The sequence below is a fragment of the Cryptomeria japonica genome, chromosome 4 (genome assembly GCF_030272615.1).
Source record: "Cryptomeria japonica chromosome 4, Sugi_1.0, whole genome shotgun sequence".
NCBI classification, from domain to species: domain Eukaryota; kingdom Viridiplantae; phylum Streptophyta; class Pinopsida; order Cupressales; family Cupressaceae; genus Cryptomeria; species Cryptomeria japonica.
The window spans coordinates 286,183,617-286,203,014 of record NC_081408.1 but is presented as its reverse complement, the minus strand read 5'-3'; the positions used below and the strand labels follow the sequence as shown (position 1 = coordinate 286,203,014).

At 34.9% G+C, this 19,398-nt stretch overlaps 1 protein-coding gene across 1 annotated transcript; it reads right to left on the bottom strand.

Annotated features, from left to right (window-relative positions):
- Nucleotides 1-244: 244 nt before the first annotated feature.
- Nucleotides 245-3,350, bottom strand: LOC131071728 (probable disease resistance protein At1g61300). The gene has a single exon (XM_058007677.2). It carries the CDS (start codon nucleotides 3,092-3,094, stop codon nucleotides 383-385), a length of 2,712 nt encoding a protein of 903 aa, XP_057863660.2. The 5' UTR covers nucleotides 3,095-3,350; the 3' UTR covers nucleotides 245-382.
- Between the last annotated feature and the right edge of the window lie 16,048 nt (nucleotides 3,351-19,398).

The window sequence follows — 19,398 nt, the reverse complement described above, 5'->3', positions numbered from 1 at the left end:
TTGTAATGTAAATGATTAATTGCATTCATTCTGTTCTTCAGATTTCAATATGCAAGTTTTGCTGCAGGATTAGCTGCTCCAAAATTTTACATAAAACAACCAAAACTGACAAATATTTTAACAGATATATATTTAAACTAACCCTTCTGTTCTGTAAAAGGGAAGATCTGAAACTTTTATGAAAATCTTATGAAAATGGTTTAATAAAAGGGAAGATTTCTCTCCTTTGTTGCTGTATCTAGAGTGAACAGCTGAAACTCTGTAATAAGTTTGTTTTAAATATCAACACATTATTACACCCAAGCAATACTTTGCAAAACAAACAGCGTATAAATAGTACAAGCAATTATATCGTGCCTCTTACTTAGGGGAAAACTGTGTGTTAAACATGATAATTATCATGGATTTCCAGGATTTCAACGTACTTAGCATGAAGATTAGGGTTCTTCATCTCTTCATCTTCCGAGCTAATTTCATTCCACCATTCCTTATCTCCTCTGATCTGTTCCAGAGACTTGAGATTATCAAGACCCGATGGCAGTACTTTAACTTTCATGCAACGGAATATAGCCAGAGTCTGCAACTTGGGGAGAGCCCCCTCTTCGACAGAGCTAGGCAAACTCTCCAGAGAAGGTAACATCCACAGTTTGAGCCTCCGCAGCACTGGAAAACAGCCTTTCCTACCAAATTCTTCTCCCAACTCCGTGAGCAGAAGGCATTCCTCAATCTCTATTTCCTTCAAATTTGATAATCTGCTCAGCCCTAATCCGGAAAGAGTGAGCAGTAATTGAGAAGATTTAAGCTTTAAGTAGTTGAGATTTTGTAATTCTGAGAATAAATCAGGGGTTCCCTCAATGTGACAGTCATACAGGTGGAGCCTCTCCAAGTTGTGCATGGCCCGCATGTCAGTGGGTAAGTGTGTTTGACGGACTTGGGGCATCCAAAGTAGCCAAAGTTCTTGAAGCTCCACTAGATTCCCCACTGTTCTTTCCTCAATTGGGGATTTTAGGGTTAGACGCAGACGCTTCAGACGATGGAGTTTGCATACATCTTGCAAAGAAGCCTTTTTTATTTCTTGACCTGTTTCGAACTCACATGAAAATGCAAACAACGTCTTCCACATGTCAAGCTCTTCCAAACCAGTGAGCTGTGATATGTCGGGTGAAAGAAACTCCAAATCATAGCAGTGGGCTAACTTGAGAATTCGGAGACATTTCATCTTCTTTATCATGGATTGAATACAGATGAGAGGGGAGAAAGAAAGATCTAAAAACTGCACTCTACTCAGCTCAAATGTTCGATCATGGAGTACCCTGATCTGGGTATTGGAAAGCTGGAGATAGATGAGATCGTACAAATGTCGGATGGACATTGGCAAGAATTTGATGGGCGTGTTGCTGAGATCAAGTACCTTTAACATATACAGATACTCCAGAAAGCGCTCCGGAACCTCGTCAATCGTAGTCGAGTTCAACAACAGAGTTACCAGGTTCCTGCAATAAATTTCGTCAGGCAGAGATCTGATACGGTTGTGCATCAGTGATATCCTCACCCATTGTACATTTTCAAGTGCTGAGAATGGAAACCATGTTAAACTCTGACCTGCAAGGAACAAGCTATTCTGGTCGATCTCAGCGATGTGTACCACCATATCTCTGAGCAAATCATGGATTTTCACTTTCCAACTATCAATGCCGTTTTCCTCTTTAACCTCGACGTCGACCAAACATCGGTCCACCAAGATCTTGAGAACAACGTAGCGCCCTTCAAATCTGCTTTTCACGAGGCCCTCTGCCAGCCACAATTGTATCAATTGATCCGCATCGATTTCTTCGTCTTCTCCATAAGCTGCCATGCACAGGAAACAAAGCCTGAGCTCATCTGTCTCTAGAGCATCGTAGCTGTGCTTCAGCGGCTTGAATAATTCCATCAGAATTTCTTCATCAATGCGATAAAACTGGGGATCAATCGCCTTTAGCTCTTTCAGAACGCATTCCCAATCCGACAGCGCACTGCTGTGAAGCAGTGGCATTGTGCGAGCAAGCATTTTAATGGCCAGGGGATGCCCTTTACTTTCCTTTACAACGCCTCTGGCCAACTGCTCTATCTCGCTATCAATATTATGATCCTCGCCAGCTACAAAGGCTCCTTTGCAGAAAAGCTCCCAACCTTCTTCCACTGTCAGATGCTTCATTGCAATCATTCTGTCAGCTTTCATGCTCTTGCACACCTCTTTATCCCTGGAAATTAGTACAACTTTTGTTGTATTCTCAGAAGCAGAAATTCCCAAATTGGAAACATCTATGATTCTCCGCACATCGTCCAAAATGACAAGCAGTCGCCTGTCCTTGAAAACCGAATGCAACACCGCTGCGGCCTCGTCAATGCTCAAATTGGATCGCCAAGGCAACTCAATCCTCTCAAAAATACGCCTCTGGAGAGCAGAGATATCGCCTTCTCTTGACACAGTAACCCAAATCACAAGCTTAAAGAAATTGAGTACCCTTTTATTGTTGATGATTTGTTTGAGCAGGGACGTCTTTCCCACGCCGGGCATTCCATAGACCCCAATTACACGAACAAAGCCATCTTCTAGCATCCACGTCTCGAGCTCCGACAGCTTCTCGTGAACAAATGCGCCAACCAGCTCGTTCCGCATGGGCTGCTGCAGCGTCTCCTGAGGCTCTCCAAGGTCTCCATTCTTAGGAAAATCTGAATCTTTCATCTTGAGAAGCTCATTTAATTCCGCTAGAGCATTACGGATCTTTCGACTGGATCTTTTCACAAGGAAACAGTGAGGGCAGCAACAACACAAGCGACGGTTCTTGTTTTCTTCGTACTGGAGAAAAACCTCTTCAGCAGAATTGACGATTTGCTCTTGTGTGCTCACCCATTGCCTCACCACTGCCAAAGGCTGTCGACCTTTCCAGCTTAGCCCACTGTTAATATGATTGACTATTCCCTTCACACAATCTATCTCATGGCGGAGGCGCTCGGCATCGTTGGATACACTAGTTAGGTGCTTAATCTCTTTCACAATTGCCTGCAAGCGACTGCTTATAATCTCTTTCACTCTTCCACTAATAAAATCCATTTCCCAAAGCGAAGGAACTCTTAATGCAAAAGGAAATAAAGAGAACTGATCGAAGCGCTGTTTTATACCTATAGATTATAACCAAACATGTCCTCCTGTGCCTCTCTGAATATCGACCATGGATCTTTCTTCCTCGAACGTATTTTCTACAGAACCTGACATTCCCTACTTTCTTGCTTTATGGCATCTCTACTATGGACGATATCCCCTTCTTTTCTTCTGCAGTCCCGAAACATTCGATAGTCGGCCCACATTTCAGTTTAAATAATCTCTCTTTTCTAGAATGCGTATAGAGATAATCGAAGCATATTTGCAATATCATTTTTATAATTTCAGTCTTGCATTTATGATCATCACACTTTTTTAAAGCTGAATTTCACTAGTGAGGTGATTTAAGAATAGCCAGGGAAGAGGTCATTTTATGTTATTACTTATATGCAATATCTTAATTTGGGTTTCCCTATTTTGGAAAGGGTCATGAAAAATAAGTTATTACTTATATATCGTATCGGTAAATAACAATTCTATTATTATTGTTGCATGTGTCCAACCAATAAATAAATTTCTTGCTATATAGTTGTTAGCTTTGAAAATGTAGTTAGCTTAGAAAATGTTTATTGTTTGTAGAATAGTAGGTCTTAAAGATGGGGAAGGAGAAAGTGACAATGGTGACTCAAATGAGGATGGATTTACCTTGCCCTATGTTTCCTTGGGCAAGGTGTGGATGTCTATGGTATTCCCTGAGCAAAAGGCTCTCTAGTGGTACCGCTTTTTTGTGTGGTCTGTGTTTTTCTTTCTTCAAGGGCCCCCTATGATGGTTTTTCCTTGTGGTTGGTGAGATTTGAGATAGCTTCCCTTAAGATATGCCTCTTTCTGGAGATGGGATCTTGCGATTATGCTTTGGTGCCCTTTTCTCTTGGGTTATCAAAAGACACTCATAAGGTTTTCATTCAGTACGGAAGCGACTACTCATGCTTGGTTTGCTAGGGGCTATTTTTGCTTCTAGCTATTGCATTGTTTCTCCAGTCTTTGTTTGGGGAGACCTCATAATCTGATCAACAAGGGATGTTGAAGGCCTTCTTCAAGACGCCTTTCTTGGGGTCATGAAATGGAAGTTCTGTTTCATAGTACTCATAGGGTGTATGTTGGTTAGCATGGGTCTTAGCTTCGGTTTGTGTGGGCTATGGGTGTGGCTTCCATTGTGCTTTTTGTCAGGGTTATGCCTTTCACTTCTACAATCTTTTTTGGTGGTGTTTTCCATGCAAGGTCCCTAGTTTATGCATTGTTTATTGATAGGTGTGGATGGTCTGTATTTATGCTTCTAATTCAAGAGAGGTTCTTGTGGTGGTTACTCCTTGTGGGATTTGTTTCTCTGTCTGGTGGCCTTTGTTTCTCTGCCTCCAAAATTGCTTGTCTTTGGTCAAAGATGGTGAGTATTTGGGATCCCCTTTCTAGAGTGTCTTCCAAGGTGAGTTTCCCTCTTTTTGTTTTAAGGGATCTTGGGTGGACTCTTCTCCACCATCGGTGGGATCGAATGTCAGGGTTGGTTAAGGTCCTTGGCGTTTTTGGGTCTATGCAGTTCTCAAGGGATGATGGTCTTCCCTTTGAAGAGAGTTTGGTGTTGTTAGCTATCCATTGGTTGTGGATGCATGTTGAGGGTTGGTTACATTATAAATGTTTAACTAGAGAGGGCTCTACTCCCTTCTTACGCTCCTTTAATAGTGTTAGACCTCTTTTGGCGATGTTATTTTCTTCTTGGTCTTGTAATTCTTTCCATGTAGCCCCTCATCCTCCTATGGTTCATTTGGTGGGTTGGTTAAGTGCTCTATTTGAGGGGTCTTATAACTCCTTGTGGGTTTCTTCCTTGTTCAAGAAAGTCTTTCCTCAAGGTAGTCCTTAAAGTAAAAGGTTGTGGAAAGCCTTTCAAAATCCATTGTTTGTTTTCTACTTCATTGATCATTTTTGTTCTAGTCCAAGTGGTGTTTGTAGGAGGATGGTTCAGGGTTCTTTCCTAAATCCTTCTATTCTGATTAGGTGATTTGGTTTGGTAGAGAACTTTGTTCCAACTAGTTTAGTTCTCTAGTCAAAAGTATCTATTCAAGAAAGGGTTTCCCTTTATTAATTTGTGTGTCTTGGCGGTCCCCTTGCTGGTGAGTTCCACTTTTGTGCATTGGTATGGTGGTTATGTAAATGCTATATTAAGGTTTCATCCAGCGACTAGATGAAATTGATCAATAATCATCTGCATGATTGTATATGTTTTTAAAGTATGTTTCTTTGAATATTATTGGTACATGGATATATTAATGTATAAAATCAATTATGTAGGTTTATTACATGGCCAATGGAATGGTGCTCTTTGGGGAACCCTATTGTGAATTTTCTATTGAATTGTTAGAGTTTATGTTGTCAAAATAACAAAGTCTATTAAAGGCATCCCAACTCAAGAGTGGCTTGCAAGCAAGCCAACGATTGAGAGGTGAGCTTCTCGTTGGCTTGGAAGAAGTTTATTTTCTTATGTAGGTCCAAAAGGAATGAAACCTTAGATGCCCTTGGAGAGATCACATCCTATCCTTGTTTGAATGTATTTTGTTATTAAGTCAAAGTGTATATATGTCTTAGGAAAAATACACCTTTACAAGATTACTTTACAACCATGTGTGACTTATTCTTCAATAAATATATATGAATGCAATTTTCCAATGAAGAAAATTATGTATGTATTTAGATAAATATGATAAAATAAAAGTGACACACTTAGATGAATTTATTTGTATAACAATGTTGACCTAGTTTCCTTGTTTATAAAAATATATGTATAAATCTATATTTATGCATAAAAGAAAACATAGAGTAATACTTTGATAGTCTCTATGATCTAATCCTACATCCCCTCAATGTTGTTTAAAGTGAAACTTCCATATTGTTATTTATAATCTATTTGTTAACAAATAAAGAAAGAGAGACTTGTATTAAGGCTAATAATAATAGGGAAAAAAGAAAAGGAAAAACTATTGGAGAAAGATATTTGGGCTTGTATAAAGAAAAAAAAAGGAGATATAATATCCATTAAAGAGAGGAAACTTGAGTTTGAAGAGACTATATGTTGTCTTCCTCTCTAAAGTTTAGATATGCATGCAACCTTTGTGCCTAATTAGACTAAATGACCTATGAATATTGTATAATATAAAGTATACAATGAAATATAAGTATATTCACTTAGTGAATCAGGTAAAATAAACCAACATGTATAGAAAATAAATAAATAAATACAATTGAAAACTAGTCTGATGGTCCTACTTGGTATATCATCCTTTTTATGTATGGATCCCCATAGTGAGCCCTGCCTTTTTGGCCATGGCCTTGTAGAGGACATGACCTCACAAAGAGAATAAGTCCTCTTTTATAAGGTGTGACTTATGAGTTTGACGAAAACGATCACCCTCTTGTTCCCCTACCACAACATTTATCTTTTGGTAGCATTATAGTATTGTAGCCTATAATATACAAGCTACTCTAGGTCATTGTCTTCCACTACACAAAACTACCTTATCTAGGAACAAGGATAATTTAAAATACTAGAACCATGCCTAGTTTTCCTAATAAAGAAGAGAAAAAATTAAAAGTTAAAGAAGAGTGAAGTTGTTAATGAAATAGAAAGGGAGAGGAGGAGGCATTAAGGTTTTGGCAAAATTACGTTGACTTCAAGTTTGGGCCATCAACCTGTCTCTTTTCACCTTGATTAAAACATTAAAAGAAAATCAGATATATTTTAGTGTCTCTTTTGATATTAACAATTTGTAAAATGATATTTTGGGATGTTTATTCTTAAGTGAAGCAATTATAGACAATGCATAACCATTACAACTTATGTGACTTAAGATAAGAATTAACTTACCACCTCCATAACTATTTTGTTCTTGTATATATTTCCAATATTGTTGATTAATCTTTGAATTTGTAAATCTATAACTTCACATTAAGCAGAGCTTTAACATCATAAGGATATGATAAAGTTTCACTCTTGAATTGATTGATATCACAAATGATGAAAGTAACTTTCTTAGATATAAAAATATAAAATTAAATTGATAAAAGGTTGACTTAAAACTATCACCTTTTCTGCATTGCGGATATATTTGGAAATGTGAAGGATGGCATATTATCCTCCTAAAATTTTGGCCAAAATGCTTGAAATAGTGTTCAACCATTGTCATAGCCTTAACAAAATAGGTCTAATTTTTTTAAGTCAATATATAATATGGCCTTGATATTGGATATATAATTTATATGAAAATATTGATATTTAGGTGAGGGGAAAAGTGATTTTAAATTAAAAATATTGTAGGACTCATAGAGAAATAAAATAATAAAAGGTAAAGGGACACTTTAAAATAAGAACCCAAATTAGAGTGTGATGAGATTTAAAATAAGAAAAGACTCATATTATTGAGTCATATATTAACTCAATGCTAGAAAAGATCCTATAGTGCATTGAGTGGGAAACACTAAAATGAGTTCCTAGAGAGTGTGAAATCAAGATCAATAATTAAAGGAATAAAATTTACAACACGAAATCCTTATCTATTTAGGTTTGTATTTCATGAATACACTATTATCCTATGTAGGAATGTGTGGAACCCTAATAGGTAGTTGTAGCATAAGTCTCGAGTACAAGACTATGCACAATATATTAAGCATTCCTCCTCTTTCACAACCATATACTAGGGTTTTTTCAAAAAATAGGAGATCATAATATAAAGATATAATATCTTATAATATGGTCCAAAAATTTATGGATAGCATAGTTTTCTTTGTGCACAAAGACTTTACCACAGTGGAGGTCATAGATTCTTAAGTATCATGGATTCCTAAACTACTTTAGGAAGTGTCAATGTCAAAAATTTAATCCAATGTAGAAAATTTACTAAGCCTCATAAAGGACCCTCAAGAAAAGTGTTACCCAACAACTCAATAACTCATGAAGTTGATGAAAGATGAAAAAACTATGGAGCATATGGAGGAAGCAAAAGAAAGAGACCAGGCCAAGTGGGGTTTTGGTACAATGGAATTGAAGTTATAGTTGGAGACTAGCCGTAGGAGATCCTAAAGACCACAAGTAGATCCTACACAAGATGAAAGTAGCAAGCCAGAGAAGACACCATCCCTGACTACACCTCCAAAAAGGAAACTAGTTGAAAGAGAAGCCTTAGAGTAACTATTACAAATGGATGTAGAAAATAAATGAAAACAAAAAAAAGAAGATAAAAAGAATAAACCACTCCCTATAGGTAACTAGCATGGAAGAAGAAACAAAAGATTGTCTAGAAGATATGTTGGGCCAAGTAAAATAGAAACCAATTGATGAAGATAAACTATAAAGTGGGTTATTTGACAAGAAGGTGATAAAGGATACTCCCACCATTTACCTAGAGTTGACTACAACTAATAAGGTTTTGACCCAAAAAAAAAAATAGAGACATCTTGTTGCCTCCAACAAAACACTAGAGGACACGATACATATCTTTTTAGATGCCTTGATTAAAGAATTAAAGGCATGGAAAGAAAGAGTACTAAAAGAGGAGGAGCAACTCAAAACACAAGAAACTAGTGTAGTATCCAAAATAATTACCCCACTAAATAAGAGAATAATGGAAATACAAACCAAATAACTTAAGACAAATCAAAAGTCGGATATGTTGATGCAAGAAAATTCAAAGCCTATAAACACACACAGGGAATACATAAGGTAAGGCTCTACAAAAGCTTAAAAAAATTATCTGAGGAAGAAGAAAAATCTAAACTAGATATTCTAAAAAGTGTTTACAATCTCCAAGGTCCTCAAACACAACATCATATTCTACACAATATTTAATAGATACTATTAAACGCCTTTTGGCCAAAAAAGAAACTACAATCAGTAACCCCTCCATAAGTCTTTCAATTATTTTTGGTCAATTCATGAGTGGGTTTTAGTAGTGTCTCACTAGTACAATAGTTTTACTCATGAGATATCTGACATTAGAGAGCATGTAAGAAGCTCCTCAAACTATGTGGGCATCAGAGATAAAAACAGAATACCTGACCAAGGAAAAATAGCTTAAGTTCCTTGATCGTCAAGGTCACCCATACCATATATTTTTACTTTAGTGAGGGATCCTATAGAATAATTAATCAAGGGTACCACACTACAAAGGATACTTTCTGAGAACAAGTGAATATTGAGCTTACGAAGGCTACAATAGATGAAAAAAGGTGAAAATGTGTCACTAACAACTTTGTATTATGGAGCCACATCAACATAATGATGAATATTTAAGGATATTTAAACAATTTATATCAATTTTTCCTACAATGGAAAATAGTAGTGGCCCCATTGAAAGTTGAGATGGGTTAGCTAGAGTTCGAGATCATCACCAAATCTATTGACTATGATATACTCACTAGAAGGGAAAGTTTCGGTATACATAGAAACCTTGTGTGGCTAATACCAACAACTATAAGAGTAGAATGGAAATACACAACACTCATTTAATTAGTTAAGGGATTTTTATTTATAACTATACGAAATTATCAACATACTTAATGATACACAAGACTTCTCTTAAATCCTCAAATTACCCACCGCAATTTTGAACATAAATAAACTGTTGCAACTCTAAATCAACATCCAATGGCTATAGTTGGACACAAATTTATGGTTAAATAATTTTTATAAGTGTTTGTGAGATATATAAGGATATCCTCCTAGTTAAAGAAAGCTAAATTGAGTACAATTCAAATTTTAAAAGGCAAGATGTTGTTGGCTAGAAAGGTACAACAAATAGACTTTCAAATATCATGCCACATCGAGGGCATAAAACATAAGAGTTGGAACATATCACATAGGTTATGGGTGTTATGTATGGGTTATGCCTCATCTTGTAGATATAAATATATTCTCTAGTAGTAGGGTGAATATAGGAGAATATAATTAAGGCATAAAGAAATATAAACTAGATAAAATGAGACATATCTTATGAATGTATGAAGTGATATAACTGTTTTAATTTATTTTTTTGTTTTGAATCCAATGATTTATGCATGTTATTTATATTGTATTAGCTATGTAGTCAATGATTTGGTTCTTATTTACCAACTTCCTTAATAGGACTGAGTCTAGGATGCAAGACTGTAGCATTAGAAACACATTTGAGCTCATAAATCTTATCTATGTCCTTGGATTTCTTTCTAACAGTTCTTTCTAAAAGTTTTGTTTACTCAATATTATTTTGACATGAATGTGTACATTATATAGTAGGATGAAACTTTCACACTTTTGGTTTTTTATGTTGCTAACATCTTGATAATGAGGTGTTACTAATCCACCATGAAGAAAGTGAAAATTATGTTATAATGACATATGCATTGTTTTATGTAAAATGTGGCCTACTCAATTAATTATTGAGGATTCATACTACACAATACTGACTTAATCTTTGACATGGTTGATTATAAGCCTATACTGACTTAATCTTTTGAGGGGTCAAACTTGAAAGTAATATTTCTTCACACTTTAGTGATAGAACTTTATAGGAAAATATTTGTGGGAGTCTCATCTACTTGGCTCATACAAGACCAAATTTTTTATGTGTTGTAATTATTTTATCTCTATTCATGCAAGAGTCAAATGAGCTGGATAGTAAAGAAACTCATAGGACTTAAACTACATTTAGTGTACTCATTGTTATATGATTTAATATGTAAAAGCTATGGATATTGAACTGGTGGGACACAATGATTTAGATTAGGAAATCAATTCTCAATATCGTAAGTTTACTTTAGGGTATTACTTCTAACTTGGTTTCAACCCAATTTATTGGTTTGGAAAGAAGTAGTTTGTAAATTATCTTTCATTTACAAACATTGACTATCAAGAAGAAGTTAATGCTACCATTTCTCTATTTGGATTCAAAATATTCTAACTAAGTTTGGTATTGCATTTGTTGAGATTTTTTGTGATAACTATAGCATAATAAAAGTCTCAATAAATTTCATCCATGACTAATTGACCAAACACATTAACATTTATGTGGACTACATTAAACATCTAATTCAAGAAAACATCATCAATCTTAATTATTATTTATTAATAGTGAAAGTTATGCACATCTTCAACAAATACCTTATTGAAAGAAATTTCCTTCATATGAAATACTTGTTATGAGTGTGAAAGGTATATAATTTATGGGAGCTTCTTATTAATTCAACTTGTCTCTTCTTGATAGATATATTTTCTCTTCATACTTGGGGATGTAGCTTCTATTCCTTTTATGATGAATTTTTATTTTGATGAGGGATCTCTATGTATTTGAGCATCTTATTAGGTTTTATTTTCTAGAACCCATCTATTCACCCACGTAAGTTATGCTTAAAGGGGGTGTTATTGTAGGCATTATCTCTTCCTTATCTTAGGGGGTTATTCATTTTTAGTATTCATATTATTCAACTTGATTGGGTTAGTTAGACTTAGTTAATATGATACCACATGAGATAATATATTATCTACATACTTGTCACTCTTTCCCAAACTTGCATATTTGATTTTAATTCCCTCTTCTACATTTAAATGAAACCTCTCATAACCATTAGTTTTTTCCTATGTGAGTAGATGTTTCCATATTGCTTTTCATTTATGAAATAGGTAAAAAAAACCTCACCTACTATCAATAGTTGGACTTAATGCACCTCTTATATGTATTTTACCTATTTTTACTATATATCTAATATTTAACTCAACTAGTTTAATGAGAGTAACATTAGTACTCTCAAAATTCTATTTTCTTATCTCCATTTTATCTATCTTAGGATTATCTACATTTCATGATTTTGAACTTTAATCATTTAATTGGAGTTGTGTGTGATCTTAGATCTGTAGTATCTTCTTGTGGAATTGAACAACACAATTGTTAAGGTGTAAATAATAAGTGTTAAGAAAATGAATCTAATTAATTTTAAAAATAACCCTAAAAATTATGGTATAATAATTGAGGAGATGTGGTCTCTAGATATTGTCTATATTAGAAGAAATAAAAATTTCAATGATATTTTATCATTGAATGATGACATTAAAGCCACAATACGGTAAATAAATTCATTATCAGATAGAATTAAGTACCTTGAAATGGTAGAAATGTTTCACACAACATTCTATATCTCTTCCTAAAGTGTGCATCCCAAGGTTAGAGAAGTAAAAGAACACATTCAACAGAAAAAATAGATATCCTTTATTCTCTAGTAGATCAAGAAAAAAATTATAATAGCATAAAGAGGCAAGTGGATAAATGTAGAATTTCAAAATATTTAAAAATACCTTATCTATACTCAGAGGAAGAACCATCTACAAGACTATAGAAATAAACCATATTCAAGACTAGCAATATGTATCCTTTATTCTCAAGAAGAATAAAAGGGAACAATATGTATCCCCTATTCAACATGTGAGAGCCACAACCCCAATGAAAGGGCAATATGGCATTAGAGGTGAGCTCTTAAATATGTTGAGAATAACAAAGATTAGCTAGCATAAGTCAGGAGCATTATTTTAATGAAACTAAGGGATCTTATCTAAAGAAGACATGAGATATTAAATGGTGTGATTATCTTTCCAAAAAGGCCCCCCATATTTTTTCCCAAGGGTTTCTTTAATAAACATTTTTGAAGAACTTATTACTGTAGATTGCTAGTGATTATGGTTGTTGACAGAAAAAATAGTTTGAAAGCCATCAATAATACATTTAATAATTGAATTATTATGTTTCATATATTAATATCATTTTAGAAAAAAATCCATTCATTTTGACCAAATTATTAGTAATAAAAATGGTATGTAGGAAAATATGTTTCTAACGTTGCTTTCCATTAGAAAAAACTTTATCAATCTAGTGTGGAAGAAGAATTTTCAAGGTCTGATAACCATAAAAATAATTAATACCCTATTTGACATTGATTTTTGTAATATGTAAAAATAATATATAATATTTATGTCACCTTTGATCTAAAATAAAAAATAAAATTTCCAAGTTACATGGTGGAAACATTAGGAATTATATCCATTGTTGTGCAAGAAATATTTAACAAGCTTAGTAAGCTATTCATAAAAAGATATAAAAGGGACTTGGTAAGAATAACTATACACATGAGTGTTGCTAATTACTTAATGGAGTGAGGAGGAGCCTACGAGGTGCTAAATCCAAGTTGAATACTAGCGATAGCGGTTGTGGATCTTTAGGTGGAGGATGAACTTCTAAGTTGACAGGTCTAGTTGCGAGGGATGAGGATGAGGGTATTGCGAAAGGTAGGAAAGATGTTGGGAATGCTTGTAAGGATTTTTTCCCCTTGGAGTGTGGGAAGGATGATGGGCCCAATCATAAGGATTCTCCTATTCTATTGGGGGCCCTCGTTGGGCTTGGTTCTTCACATGTTTTGGATTAGGGTGCTCACACCAAGAAGCCATGGTAATTATTATTTAGGGTCAAGCCTAACCCAAAACTTCCCCATATGTTGAGCATCTCTAAGTTTGTTGAAGGTAAGATTTCTATTTTGGTCCCTAACTCTATAATAGAGCTCTCTATTGCTAAAATGTCTCTCTCTCTCACTGGTAAAATTTTGGGCCCCAATTGTAATATTGAGATTATGAGAGATTTTTTTAAGTGGAAGTGGAAAGTTATAGGGTAGGTGGATGTTCTCACCATGTCCAAGATCTTTTTCCCATTTCCAATTACTTGTGACTTGAGGATTTAGAATTTGTACTTTGTGGGACGCCTTGGGTTAATGGGAAAGCTTCTCTAGTCTTAAAAAAGGGGGAACTTGGTATGACTCTATTTGATTCGATATTCAATGTTGCTCTAGTATGGGTTAGGCTATTGCTCTTCTCTTTAGAATTATACAATGAGGAGGTTTCCAAAAGTATAGTTTCTTCCTTTGGGGAGCTACTCTTTGTCGATAAAATGGTTGCCTTTAGGAAAAGGTTAGCCTTTGCAAGAATGTGCATAAGTATTGTTCAAGAAGAAAATCTTCCCTAATGCATTGACATTATTTAAAATATTGGAGTATGGAAGTAGCCCATTGTGTTTGAATCAATCCAATTTTCTTTTTCTTTTATGTAAAAAGAATGCCCACTAGGCAAAATCCTATCCTCTGAAGGCTTCTCAACAGGGTTCTCATAACTAAAAATTGGCTACCCAAAATCAAAAGAAAGTCTCGGTTGAGAAAGGCACCTGAAGAGAAGATTCTAAGGAGTCCAATGATCTTTCATCTAAGGTGGGAGTTGAGGAGGCTAAAAGAGATGACGGTGAATGTTTTTGTGGGTCAGGAGGCGAAGGTTCTGGTGGGTCCTCTTCCCCTTCTGATAATCATAATGAATATCAGGTCGAAATATGTTCTAGTTAGGAAGGGTTTAGTAGTATAAATGGTGGCAAGAGTTCTGGTGGCATTCCATACCCGCTTCCTCCTAAGGTCTCCTTACCAGTCATAAAGGATAATGTTAAGGAAGTGCATTGTACTCCTGGATTAGGGATGAATTCTATGGATGATGGGGCTTCCTAAGTTTCTCTAGGTAGATCAATAGACTTGATGGATTTTATTGAGGATCAAGCTCTTATGGACATGGACTTAAAAGGTTCTTTTTTTACATGGACCAGTAGAAGGATTAGTGATGATCTTATTCAGGTTCATTAGGATCATGCTCTCATATCCTCTCAATGAATAGATAACAATTACTAGTCCCTTTCAACTTTATCTAGAATCGGACAGGATCACTTCCGGATATGTTTTTTAACTAAGATTATTTTAGGTAAGACAAGGTTTCCTTTTACATTTGAGAAGATGTGGCTTCTCCACCATAAGTTTAAATATAAGTTAAGGGAATGGTGGAATATAAATGTAAATGGTACTGCTATTTTTAGTCTCTAAAAAAAATGAACAATATAAAAAATGTAGTTCGAAGATGGAATAAATAGTCTTTTGGTTATATTTTTTCTATAAAGGCTTCCCTTCAATATGATCTCTAGGATATTTAAAAGAGAATTCAATTGGAAGAATATCATGGTGACCTCCTAACTTAAGAGAATAATCTCCTCTTGCAACTGCATAATATCATATCTAAAGAGGAGGACTTTTAGAAGCAACAATATAGAGTCCTTTCCTTGAAATGTGGGGATAGAAACACAAGTTACTTCCATATCTTTTCCCTGAAACATAGAGCCTCTAATTATTTCTCCCATATCTTTAAGGATTGGAATATAATTGAGAATATTGAAGATATCTCCTTTGAAGCCATTTCCTTCTTCTCAAGCCTTGTTTCTAAGGAGGGGCCTTTCAATGAGCACTTATAGAGATCTTTCTTGGGGAACATTCCTTTGTTGATCACTAAATATTTGAATAGGAACCTCTCTTTCATTCCTTCCATGTATGGGATCAAGAAAGTTGTGTTGTCTTTTGAATGGAATAAAGCACCTAGTTCAGATTGCTTCCCACATTCTTGTTCCAAACCTTTTGGGATATTATTGCTAATGATCTTGCGGCTATCGTTAAGGACTTCTTTGGTTATAGGAGAACTTTAAAAGAATGGAACTCTACCTTTATTGTCCTCATCCCTAAGGTCCCTAGTGTGGATAGTTTTATGAATTTAGACCTATTAGTCTTTCTAACTTGGTTTATAAAATTCTTTCCAAGGTGATGGCCAGTTGTATTCTTCATTTGCCACCTTGTATTATTTATCCTCATCATAATGGTTTTGTTCCTAGGCATCGAATCATAGATTCTATTGTAATGGTTCATGAGAATATTCACTCTTTAGAAACTAAAGAAAATCTTGGTTTTCTCCTTAAGTTGGATTTAATGAAGGCCCATGATTGTGTCAATTAGGGATTCCTTTCTAATGTCCTTAAATATTTTGGGGTTGATAGTAGTTTTTTTGGCATTATTTGGCAATTCATTTCTACTATCAAGTCCCATGTAATGATTAATGGTTCTCCCTCAACCTTCTGTGTTGTTCTAGGGGGCTTAGGTTAGGGGACCCCATCTCCCCTCTTATTTTTATGATTATGATGCATTATTTGAGAAGATATTGCCAGAACATAATTTTCTTTGACTCTATAAATGGTTTGCATCCTTTATCTTAGTTTCTCATTTGCTCTCATCAGCTCATTATTGATGAAACCATGTTTCTTGGAGAGTCTTATGTGGTTGAAGCAAGGTGTATCAAGAGAGCTATCTCTTCCTATGAGACAGTTTCAAAAAAATAAATCAATCTCAATAAGATTTCTATTTTCCTTAAGAATACTCTTGAAGATAAAATGAAGAGAATTGCAGATATTCTGGGCTAAAAGATTGAATCCTTCCCCTCTAAACATTGGGGTCCTCACATGAAGAATAAGACTTTTGATTCTTTTTGGCTAAAGATGATTAATAAATTAAATCTTAAACTTGTGAGCCAGAAGGGTGCTATCGTAAGTCAAGCTAGGAAAATCCAACTCCTTAAGGCTTCTCTCCAAAATATTCCTCTTTATGTTATGAGTCTTTTCAAAACTCCTAGCAAATATGCTAATGCTAATGAAATAATTCATAAGTGTTTCTTATGGTCTGGAATGGAAGACAAAAGAATATTGTCCCTTATAGTGTAGGAGAATTTTTTTTAGCTGAACAAGTGTGGATGCCTTGGTCTTAGGCATATAAAGAAGTTGAACCTCATTGTCTTGGCTAAACAATTATGGTGTATTTTCCATATTAATAGTGTTTGGAGAACTATCCTTTGTAGCGATTGGCTAATTCTAGATCTCTTGTTTCCTTCTTAGATCTTGAGAACATACCTTCGGGATTGATTTTGTGGAATAATATAAAAATATCTGTTTGGTATCCACAAAGGCACTAAATGCAAAGTGTGGTCTAGTCATTCAACTATTAGACTTTGGTCTGATACTTGGCTTGGGGAGGAGCCTCTCTCTTCTTCACCAATATTGAGTTCTCGTATGGAGAATTATTGATTGGTTTTGTCTTTTGGTTAAAGATTACTAGATTGATGGATAGTGGATTGTTCTCTTGAGTGTAGATGGGGTCTTGGGGATCCTAAAAAATATTTATAAATCATTTTTCTTATCCAATTCTAGTGAGTCTCTAGTTTGGTCATCTTCCCCTTGGAGATCTTTCAACATGACTTTTTCTTTATCTTAACTAAGAGGGAGGGCGGGGGGTGTATAAGTTTTCCACACGTTTAACAATTAAACAAAATTATAAACCTTATAACAAAGCAAGATAAGAACACAGTCAAAGATAAAACATGAAAGAATAGTACACACAACACCAATATTTTTGACTTGGAAAACCCAGTAAAGGAAAAAACCGTGGTGTTTCTGCAGTAGTAAATGAAATAATTAGAATGGGGATTACAATTGCAATCAGGCCAACTGCATAGATCTCGGTGCTTATCACAAAAACAAGTCTCACTGACTTACATAAACATCAGACTACAATCTGGACAAAATGAACTATGGAAGTAGCATCTCATAATGCTTGATATAGTTCTGTTTAAGAAAAGATGTCTGCCTTGCAACACAAAATCCTTCACAACCTTTGCTGGATGATCTAACATTGTTTGCACATAGATCTTTATTTGATAATGCAGACATACCATTGATACCCAAATTACATGAATAAGACACCTATAAATACAAATCATTAACCTTGATAACAAGGTCGGCTAAACCCTAAACCCATAAACCCATATTACAACAATTACATCACACGATACCAGCAGACCAATGTTATTATTTACATTACATAGCATGGACCTAATTCAAATTCCCAAACAATTATATCTACCAAAAATTATGTTAAGACCAATCTCCTACATGTTTCACCAATCGGTAGAAACCTTTAGTGAAATAACACAGAATAACCAACCAGATCCAAATAGGATCACCAAATAATCACGCTGGCCAATGTGAAGCCACCAAAAAATTACGACACAATCAAGAATCACCTTAAACATGATATAAATTGTTTCCATAAGTCGGACCAAAATCACTTAACCAAATCATCAAATATCGCCAACTAGTAAAGCTAACTGGTACCAAGAAATATGAACCGGGAACATAAATGAAAGCTTCTAGAGCAAAAAATAATAAACCAAATGAATATGAAAAGCATGTAACCATCTAGAATAACTATCCAAAATTGAATCCAAGGATCTGATCATACCATACCAGAATCAACCAAAACCATGTCCAACCAAGACCAGGAACCAATCAGAAAAGAAAGAACCAACTAGGAAAGAACCAAATCCAATGGGGATACAATTTTGACATCAATGAAAACACACAGTTACTATTGCCAACAATCTCCCCCTTTGGCATTTATGGAAACACTGAATGTGAAAAACATCCAAGTGCTAAGGAATGCCACCAATCTCCTCAAAAACTCAAGAACCAACAAAATATCTCTTCCCCTAAGATTATGAATTTTTCACATGAATACTATCTCTCCCTTTGACATCAATGACAAAGGGCTAATGCCAAACCAAAATACTAAACCAAACAGTTGACTACTCTCCTTGAGCAGTAGCATCATCTCATCAACCTGGATCAAAATATATGTTTGATAAGGTCATTGGATTGATGCATCCCTGTATCACTAAGTCTCTGTCGGAGGAGTGGTGACCCCCAACCGATCTCTGAGATATTCAAAATTATCTTTAGGATATGGTTTTGTTAAAATATCTACAATATGTTCTTTGGTAGGCACATAAACCAATCTAACTTCGTTTGCTTCAACCTTTTCCTTCAAGAAATCATACCTTATAGAAATGTGTTTTGACTTGGAATGAAATACAAAATTATTTGACATATCAATAGAAACAATATTATCATAGTGAATAACAATAGGCTCATCATAACTTACCCTTATATCCTTGAAAATTTTCTTCATCCATAAAATCTGAGTACAATTAGTTGCAACAGCTACATATTCAGGTTCAACAATATATAATGAAGTGCATGATTTTTCTTGCTAAGACATGAGACCAATTTCTTCAAAAGAAAAAATACACCACCTGTAGTGTTCTTCCTATGATCAACATCTCTTGCCCAATCAGAGTCTGTATAGGCACATAATCTGAAATCATCATCCTTTGGATACCATATTCTTTTAACTTCAATATCATGACTTCCTCTCGGATCAGACTGAAATCTACAAGCAATGTACATAGCATTCATTATATCAGGTCTAGTCTGAGTTAAGTAGAACAATCCACCAATCATTGATTTGTA

Excerpts from the sequence above, each read along its gene's own strand:
- LOC131071728 (XM_058007677.2), bottom strand. The coding sequence starts at position 3,094 with ATGGATTTTATTAGTGGAAGAGTGAAAGAGATTATAAGCAGTCGCTTG.